Here is a 9776-nt window from a genome sequence, read left to right on the forward strand (position 1 = left end):
AAAGCATTCAAATGACCGCAAATGGATACGAAATGATGGAAAAAGTAAAATTTATCCCCCTAAAGTGCTATTTCGACCTCCCTTATGTGTTTTTCTTATTATTTTAATGCGCGAGAAAAGCACCACCACGCTAGGTGGATTGATCTGGGTTTTTTTATTTTTTACTGCTCGATTATCATTAAGCACTTCATCTTTACACATTGACTATGGTTCAGCCAAATGATATTTCCAGCTAAATGACTTTCGGGCAGATGAGTGATTCACTTGAACTCCATTTAAAAAGTCTCCATAATAAAGAACAAAAACATAAATTCCTCCGGATGGCAGCTCAATGGTTCGTTCACGCAAATATTGTTTTTGCCAAAACAATTTTCGACTTAGTAGCCTTCTGCCAAATGGCTTTCGATTGGTCCTTGAATAGGGTACAAGATCCAATAGTGGAGGAACTAAGCACGTTTCACCACTATTCCTTGCTTCCTATCAAGCCTGTACTTCATTGCACTTACCTCAAGAGTGTATATGAAAGATCGCTAAACATATTTCAACCGAAAAGTGTTGTAATTGCAGCAGAATCCATTATTGCCACCTAAAATAGTACCTCCTATTTGCGGAATTTTTAATTCGTGTTCTTATAGTTGCAAATCCCATCGTTTTCATATGGGACTCGCAACTATGGGAGCACTACCGCAACTATTGGTGCAAAGCCGAGAAAAAGATAAAGTATTTTAGTGATACTTTACCGCTTTTGAGATAAATTCAAACCTGTTTCCTTTTATCACGTCTACTGACATGTCAACAAATTGATGGACTACATGGGTTGCTGCGTTCAATTCGTAGATTTTGTAAAAACAATACTGCCGCAACTATAGGAACACCCACGACTATCGGATCTTTCACCCTACTACTTTTCAGAGTACTTGGATTGAAAACGAAGCGAATTGTGCCTCAATTATTTTTCTTCGTCATACAAGGTTCGATTCTGTACGAGCAGAACCTGCCGGAATTGTCATTAAAAGCCGGATACGCTTTTGAATTTGGAATTCAGCTACGCTGGAGATGGATAACAATCATATCCATCTGACAAACACCAATTCGTTCCCTATCATGAACTCAACGCCAAGTCCGACAAGTCCTACTTTCTAGCACCCGTGCATTAGTAATCGATCGGAATGGGTGCTCATACATCGCTAGACCACTACTGGACAGAATATTGTTTGCTACTTTGCCAAAATATGAGACTGCCTGTATCTTAAAACAATCTTGCAGTTACTGGCATCGGTTGCTTTGTCGTTATGTCATCAACATTAGTTGCAGCTATGCTTTCGTCCCGTTTCCGAAGCTCATCGTCATATAACGAAACCATGCACGTTGTCCCAAAGATAACTGCAAATCAGGGTCAGACTTTTCCGGAAGGGGGCCTCTAGATGTATGAAAATGATTGATGTTGGTACATAAGGTATTGTGAGGGCCCGGGACCATGGACCATGTTACCGATAAAACCCTCAATATGAAATTCGCGTTACTATGGTTGAATAATGTTTATTAAACTAGCTATGTGGAATAACAGCGCCTTTAGCGTTCTAAGTCTTCTGCTTCTACTGCGCAGACGATCAAAAGGATTTCAAGATTCTAATAGCTGAGACTCTAGAGACCTGACGAACTATGCAGATTTAACCCTACGGAAGTAAAGCTCAAACCGTTCCAAAAAGCATTGGAGAACATTTTCGGTTATGTGCGTGTGATGAACGGATTGAATGCGTCCTCATCATAACTCATTCTACTGCACAATAGAATCCTCAATAACTCTAGTCACAGAATCGTTTTTATCCAACAGTTGTGCAATCTACAATCTGCATTTTGTTTTTGGCATCCTTTTAATATAATTTGAAACTTTATATTGCCTTTAATATAATACTACTATCATACGTACAGGTCTAGCTCTTTTGATATAGATAAGTCGGATAAGCTATAATGTAGAGCCAAGGCAGAGCCAAAAAGAAGATATCCAAATGGATGACTCCGGCGTTATTTTGAGATATTTTATTGAAAGACAGATTTTTTTAATTTGCTCTTGACACAATAATCACATCTATGATTTTATTAAGAACTAGCTGTATGTACCCGGCCTTGCTCGGAATTGCCAGTTTGATTCGCAGTTTTTTCACAATCGGAAAATGAATAAACCAATTGGTCAACAGAATAATTGTGTTTTCTTATTGATACTTCATCATTTGATTAAAAAAGGCAGATTTCATTTGAAAACATTGACTGATTTTAAAGACGGGAGCAAACCCATAATCGCCTTATTCCGGGAAAACGTCTATTTCTGAAGATGGAAAAACATCCACCGATACCTTATTCCGGGCAAACGTCTATTTTCAAAGAAGGTGAAACAGTTTGGTGATTAAACCTGGTAAACCATTTGAAGAGTCGAATTTTCGTCAGAGAGCATAGTGTCATCGTAGTGTGGTTAGGATGCTCATAATTTTAAGGGGGAGAAGATTTGGTGGCCCTGTATGGACCAAGACGTAGTAGATTCTGTAAAGGAACGTGTGGGTTATGCCCCCAGTCATCAGCAAGATCCACCTGATCCGATGATCCTCAAGAAAAAAGTCCGAACGCACATGCCAAGGAATGGGTATCGACTTTTTTGTTGTCTGCTAATGAAGGTAATTGTTAATCATAACAGATACAGTTTCTGAAGGATGTGGAAATGCAGACTACAAGCGCTCTCTATAAAGGGTTGATGTTTTAGCTTTTGATCAAGTGACTACAAAGCTTGAGTGGTAAAAGGTGAAACTCTTGTGTGTGAAGTTTTATTAGAATATAAATCTCTAAAAGGAAAACATGGCACGTTTGAAAAGTTTTAAGTTTTCGCGAAAAATGTCTTCGTCTCGATCATTTTCAGATAAATTAAAATTCGCTCATGAAAAGGAAAGCAAACTATCGAGACGCCATTTACAATATTGAATGTCTTTTTGTCTATTTATTATAGTCGACTGTCTACATTTCGATATTAAAGGGACCGTCAAGGTAGGGACAGATCGAAGAATGGAAGAAGCATTGAATAACGGGTACTGCAAAACTTCTTTTTGCGCCCAAAACGAGAGAGCGTGAATTGTATCAGTCCTTAAAAACAGGAGCATTATTTTGAATTTGGAGCGTAAAAAAGTTTGCAATCTTTTAGGTAAGCATTGTTTGATATTGACCTTACTTTTAGTCTTAAGATGTGTCTTTTGCCAATTTCGGTATTGGGATCATCCAAATTGTTTTCGTTGACATGGTCGTTGTTTGAGTGCTGAGGCCTTAAGAAGTTCTCGATGCACCAAGAAATCAAGAAGTCTCAAGTGGTGTAGATCCATGATGGCGCACAGTAAGACGTTCTTCATCATTTTCAAGTATTTAAAGATTTTCGAGAACCTTCTGGAGCTTGAAACTGTGTGTTGTTGAATGCAACAATTGCACATGTTCATGGTCATAAAAAAAAACCCTGATATAGGCCTTAAGATCTACACGCTTATCCAGATATCTTTCGGCTTGTTTTAAAAGTGGTACATTCCCTTTATGGCAGTTGTAGGACAAAAGGTCGAAGGTCAAAAGGTCGAAGGACAGAAGGTTGAAGGTCAAAAGGTCGAAAGGACAAAAGGTCGAAAGGTCGAAAGGTCGAAGGGACAAAAGGTCGAAAGAAAAAAACTGCGTCAAAAGGTTTTTTTATTTTTGTTTCTTCTTTTTTTCTACCTTCTTTCTTACTTATTTCTTTCTTCCGTCTTTCTTCATTCTTTTTCCTCCGTTTTTCCTTCTTACTTGTTTTTTCCTTATTTTTTCCTTTTTTCTTCCTTCTTTCTTCTTTCTTTCTTCTCTCTTTCTTCATTATTTCTCTCTTCTTTCTTCCTTTCTTCTTGTTTCCTTTCTTTCTGCTTGTTTTGTTTTATTTCTTGCTTCTTTTCCCCTTCTTCAATCATTTATTCTTTTTTGCTTCTCTCTTCCTTGTTTTTTTTTCATCCTTCTTCATCCCTTCTTTTTTCCTTCTTCTATTCTTCCTTCTTTCTTCTTCCTTTCTTCCTTCTTTCTGTCTTCTTTTTTTTTCCTTTCTTCCTTTTTTCTTACTTATTTCTTTCTCCCTTGTTCCTTATTTGTTTTATATTTTTCCATTCCCTGTTAATTGCTTTTTTCCTTTTTTGCATCCTTGTGTCTTCTCTCCTTCTTGATTCTGTAACAGTAGCCGTTACTGTTAATTATTTATTTACTAGTTATTTGTTTTCTTGTTATTATTGTTTTGCTTAAGCATTTTATATAAATGTAAATATTATATAAAAAATCTTTAAAGTAGTAAATTACATGAACATAGAAAGCCTTGCATGCAAGCACCTTAGCACAGACACACAAGCATAACTAGAGGAGACAAAAATCGCACACGTTAGGTAGCTAGATGTGAATTCTTCGGAGGTGGCGCATAAGCCATTTTGTTTGCAAGGAGTCCGGGAACAAGCCACGGAATGCTAGCCGCCATTTTACCAGCTTTTCACTTCTGATTTTTATCACTCCTTATATCACATTTCTCACATGTCACTTTCTAATTTTAATTTCTTCCTTTTTACTTCTCACTTCTCACTACCCACTTCTCACTTCTTACTCACTACTCACTGTTCACTTCTCACTTCTCACTTTTCACTACTCACTATTCACTATTCACTTTTCACTTCTCACTACTCACTTCTCACTTCTCATTTCTCACTTATCAATTCTCACTTTTCACTTCTCATTTACCTATGCTCATTACTCTTTTCTTACGTCTCTCTTTTCACTACTCATTCCTTGTCTTTTTGTTCTTTCGACCTTTTGACCTTTTGACCTTCAACGTTATGACACAAATTCGACCTTTTGCCCCTTCGACCTTTTGTGCATTCGACCTTTTGACCCTTCGACCTTTTGACCCTTCGACCTTTTGTCCTTTCGACCTTTTGTCCTTCGACCTTTTGACCTTCGACCTTCTGACCTTCGACCTTTTGACACAGATTCGATTCCTTTATGGCTCCTGGAACAGAATACGCCCATTTCAAATGTTCATGGTCATCCAATAAAACCTTGAAGTAAGGCATTGAAGTCTACACGCGTAACCAAAGATATATCAGCCTGTTTTAGATTTGGTACTTGTCTTTTATGGTGCATAGAATAGAATGCGTACATGTCATATGTGTTTATGGAGTGAGATTTTTGGGTTCACACGAGTAACTAAAAGGTCTTTAACCTAATTAATGATTTTGTGTGTGTTACTTCTACGTGAAGTTAAACGATTTACAATGATATGGAAATGCTAATATCATCTTCCAAACTTAGACGGACAAACCAAAGCACACCAGAAATACAATTACTTGTTCTTTAATGGTTATGATGGTTTGCCCGAATGTCATTTGACCTAAAAGGTCATTTGGCTGATTTCCGTTTGGACGAATAGCTGAAATATATTTCCTTTTGAGTGAGTGAAGTGAGAAGTGAGATATTCCAAGTAAGAAGGAATTGAAAGAATTGAATTGAGGAATTAGTATGGCAAAGTGATTGTTAAGAAATGATAAATGAGAAGCGAGTAGTAGAAAATACGAAGGGAGAGATGAGAATGAAGAATGTACAAGGCAGAAAGAAGAAGAAAGTATGACAAAGGAAGAAGCAAGGTGGAAACAGGAAGAAGGAAGAAAGAAAATGGAAAAAGGAAGAAACAGTAAGAAGGAAAAAAGACAAAAGAAAGAATAGATAAGGAAGAAGGAAAAAGAAAGATTAAAACAGGACGAAGGAAGAAGAAAAAAGAAAAATAAGGAAGAAGAAATATTAAAGATTATAGAAGAAAGATTAAAGCGGGTAGAAACAAGTACGAAGGGAGAGATGAGAATGGAGATTGTACAAGGCAGACTGAAGAAAAAAGTATGAAAAAGGAATAGGGAAGAAGCAAAGTGGAAATAGCAAGAAAGAAGTGATAAAAAAGACATAAGGAAGAAGGAAAACGAAAGATAGAAACAGGACGAAGGAAGAAGCTTGAGCTTGAGCTTGAGCTTGATTGACTGCTCGTAGTTGCTACTCCATTATGACCAGATCAGCTGTTCTTGCACAGGGAACCAACAGATGTTTGCTTGGAACTAGCTCACATCTTCAATGTACAAGTACTGGTGATCTCATTTGTTAGGTCATACTGGCGCCTGCCACGTCAGAATGCAAGTCAATGTTGGGAAGGGGGAGGAAATGATGATGCAATCACTCGCCCACTGCAAGCCGAATATACCTCTGCACTTGCCACGAGTTCATGCGGAATTTGTTGGAGTTTCTGGGTTAGGTTGGAGAGGCAGAGGTCCGTCTTGGTTAACGAGCTGCCAATGTGATAGATAGGAGAAGGTAACTGATGGAATTTCTAGTTGGATGTAGGAAACGAGCTCTATAGATCATTTCCAATTCTAGCAGATTACTGCTAGAATACTCAAGTTGAAGGTATAGGAATAGTAATGGAAACGGTATGGAAGTCCATTTCCAGTCTAGCGATTGCTAGAACATGAGAAATAAAGAGAAAGATACAAAGTAGGAGAATGGAACGGACCTGGGATTGAACCCACGACCTCCTGCGTATGAGGCAGAAGCAGTAGCCATATGACTACCAAGCCCGCTTCAGCAACAGGACGAAGGAAGAAGAAAGAAAAAAAGAAAGAAGGGAGGAGAAAGAAGAAAGAAGTCAGAAGAAAAAGGAAAAGGAAAAAGGAAGAAGGAAGAACAAAAAGAACGAAGAAGGAAGAAGTAAGAATGAAGAAGAAATAAAATAAAACACGGAACAAGGAACAAAGAACATGGAAGAAGTAGGAAGAAAGAAAAAAGGTAAAAAGAAACAGGAAGAAAAAAGGAAGAAGAAAGAAGGAAGAAAGAAGAAGGGTGAAGGAAGAATGAAGAAGGATGAAGAATGATGGATGAAAACATAATGAAGGAAGAAAGAGGAAGAAAGATGAAAAAGTAGGAAGGAATAAGAATGAAGGAGGTAAGAAAAAAAAGGAAAACAAAAGAAGGAAAAAATAAGAAGGAAAAAGAAATAAGGAAGAAAGGGGACGGAAGAAGGAAAAAAAGAAATAACAGATACGAAGGAATAAAGAAGAAGCGATATGCAGAAGAAGGAAGAAGTAAGAGGAACGAAAGAATGAAGAAAGAAGGAATATCTGAGAAGGAAGAGTATAGAAGAACGAAAATGCAGAAAGAAGGAATAATGAATAATTTATTACTTTTCCATACTAATTTCTCATTTTACAACCCACTTCTCACTTATCGCGTCCCAATTTTATCACGTTGTCAGCACGAGTTCGTCACCACTTTTTTTTTTATTTCAGTCGTTGTTTTCAGTTTTGTTAATAATACCGCAAACAACAATGATTTTCATGAAATAACTTCCACCGCCTGTGGTATATTATGAATCAATTCTGAGTGCCAGTCCAGAATTTATAAGCCTTTTCGACAAGAAAGTACGGATTCTGTTCTCGTATTTTACCTTCCCAACATAAACTGATACATATTTGTGAAATAAATAAAAAAAAAAGATTATTTTTCTATTTTGTCGCATTTCCTATTTCTATCTCCTCAAAGTTTACAAGGGATTGATAAAATCGGGATATTACTGTACATCGACGTAGGCAGAGTGTATCCTAAACATATTACAGTAAACTCTCCCTAACTCGATATTCTGCAGCCAGTGATAAACTTATATGTAATTATAAAAAAACACGAAAATAAAGTAATTTAAAAAAAATAAAGATGTTCTGTAGTCCCTTAAATCTAGCATACTGCGTTTCCTCCGTAAGTCGATATCTCCCTTACTCGATATTCTCTAAGTCGAAGTAAATTTCCAATGTATGTTTACCTTGCCAACTCGATGTAGTCTGTAACAGTTACATGCACGATATAGTAAGAAGTTAGAAGTGAAAAGTGATAAGCAAAGAAATGAGAAATGAGATGAGCGAAATGAGAAATTAGAAGGTAGAAATGAGAAGTGAGAAATGAGGGGTGAGAAGTAAGAAATGAGTAGTGGAAATTGAGAAATGAGAAGTGAGAAGTTAGAAGTGAGAAACCCGAAGTGAGAAGTGAAAAGTAAGAAGCGAAATGGGAAGTCAGAAGTGAGATAGAGGAAGGTATAAGTGAAAAGTGGAAAATGAGAAGGGATAAGTGAAAAAATTAAGGAAGCAGTGAGAAATTCGAAGTAAGAAGTGAAAAGTGAGTCGTGGTAAGTGTGAAATGAGAATTGATAAGTTAGACAAGTGTGACATTTGTAGTGCGAAGTAGTAGTGAGAAGTCAGATGTGCGAAGTGAGAAGTAAGAAATGAATAGTGAGAAATAAATAGTGAATAGTTGGAAGATAGAGGTGAGAAGAGAGATGTGAGAAGTAAGTAGGGAGAAATGAGGATTAAGAAGGGAGTTATGAGAAGGGAGTTGTAAGCAGTGAATAGTGACAGCCGTGGAACGGGAAGTAAGAAACGAGATTTTATCAGTTTTCTTCTTTTTTATCTTCTTCTTTCTTGTGTCTTCCTTTTCCTTCTCACTTTTCCCATGTTACTGCACACATCGCACTCCATACACACTTCCGTTTCTCAGTACTCACTTCTCACTAATCTTTACTCATTTGGAACATTCAATTTCTCACTTCTCAGCTCTCGTCGTTCACTATTCACTTCGAACATCTCACTTCACTTAATAAGGAAACGAATTTAAACTATTCGGGCAAACGGCATTTGGCCATGTAAATGTGTTCCCTATCTCGATACCTCTCTAACTCGATGGTCCCTTCAATATCGGATAAGGGAGAGTTCAATGTATGACCAGATCACATTGAGATAGAGATTTTATCGAGAAAGCAAAAATGTATGTGGAAGCAGAATGTTAATTTAATAATTTTAGGAATCATCCAATAATTGGTTTTCATTTTTTTACCACAACGAGCAGAAGTTCTCAATATGAACAGAATCGTTTAGATAAGCTATATCCAATAAAATAAGAAAATATTATAATAGCAAAACTTTATATCCCATACTCACCGTTTATCAGCACGCACAGCACCAGCTCCCTACGGTGTCCCATTCTGAAGGCTCAATTAGAAGTTGTTATCACAAGTTTTCCCGCTTTTTATTTCCTATCACAGGGTATTCTCCCCCACAACACTTCGTCAGTTCCTGCACAGTACAACCACTATCATAAGCAACGAAGCATTCCCCCAAACGTTTGTCGCGTGACCGTTCAAGCTGGAACGTGCTCTTCGTCAACGGCTGCCTTTTGCTCGCTGTTTCACCGGTTGCTTTGGGATCAGGCGCTTTTGGCTTTGTTGCAACACGTTTTTGCACAAGCTACGAGCCCGACGAATAAAAATCTGCGACGTTCTGTATGTTGCACAACTGGAAGGTGTTGCTACCAAAGAAGGCTCTATCTGCAATGAAATGGAGAGAAATAGAAGAAAGGGTTAATCAGTGGAATTAGCAATTAAAACATTGATGTGGATTTTAACAGCAAAGGAAGCGCGTCTTAGTTTTGTGCCCCATCATGCCAGTCACATAGAAGTAATTAGATTACAGGACAAACGACATCAGTCGGTCAGGCTGAATAAGGTGTTCGGAGTATCTCGTATTTCGAAGATCGGTCGAATTGGCCAATTTCATACTCATTCGACTAAAAAAAACTTGACCAAATCATCACAAACTTGACATCACAAGTAACGATTGATTGATGCAGAAAGGCGATACTATCGGTAGTTGGATCGACAAAGGCTTCTT

At 37.5% G+C, this 9776-nt stretch overlaps 1 protein-coding gene across 5 annotated transcripts in view; it reads right to left on the bottom strand.

Annotated features, from left to right (window-relative positions):
- Positions 1 to 9428, bottom strand: part of LOC134226900 (proteoglycan 4) — a 79962-nt gene extending 70534 nt beyond the window's left edge. For all 5 annotated transcript variants that reach the window (XM_062708004.1, XM_062708003.1, XM_062708000.1 and 2 more), the window contains exon 1: positions 9048 to 9428. In XM_062708004.1, the coding sequence (XP_062563988.1) occupies positions 9048 to 9090 (43 nt within the window). In that variant the 5' untranslated portion in view covers positions 9091 to 9428. The remainder of the gene's footprint in view (positions 1 to 9047) is intronic.
- Between the last annotated feature and the right edge of the window lie 348 nt (positions 9429 to 9776).

The sequence above is a fragment of the Armigeres subalbatus genome, chromosome 3 (genome assembly GCF_024139115.2).
Source record: "Armigeres subalbatus isolate Guangzhou_Male chromosome 3, GZ_Asu_2, whole genome shotgun sequence".
Lineage (NCBI taxonomy): Eukaryota > Metazoa > Arthropoda > Insecta > Diptera > Culicidae > Armigeres > Armigeres subalbatus.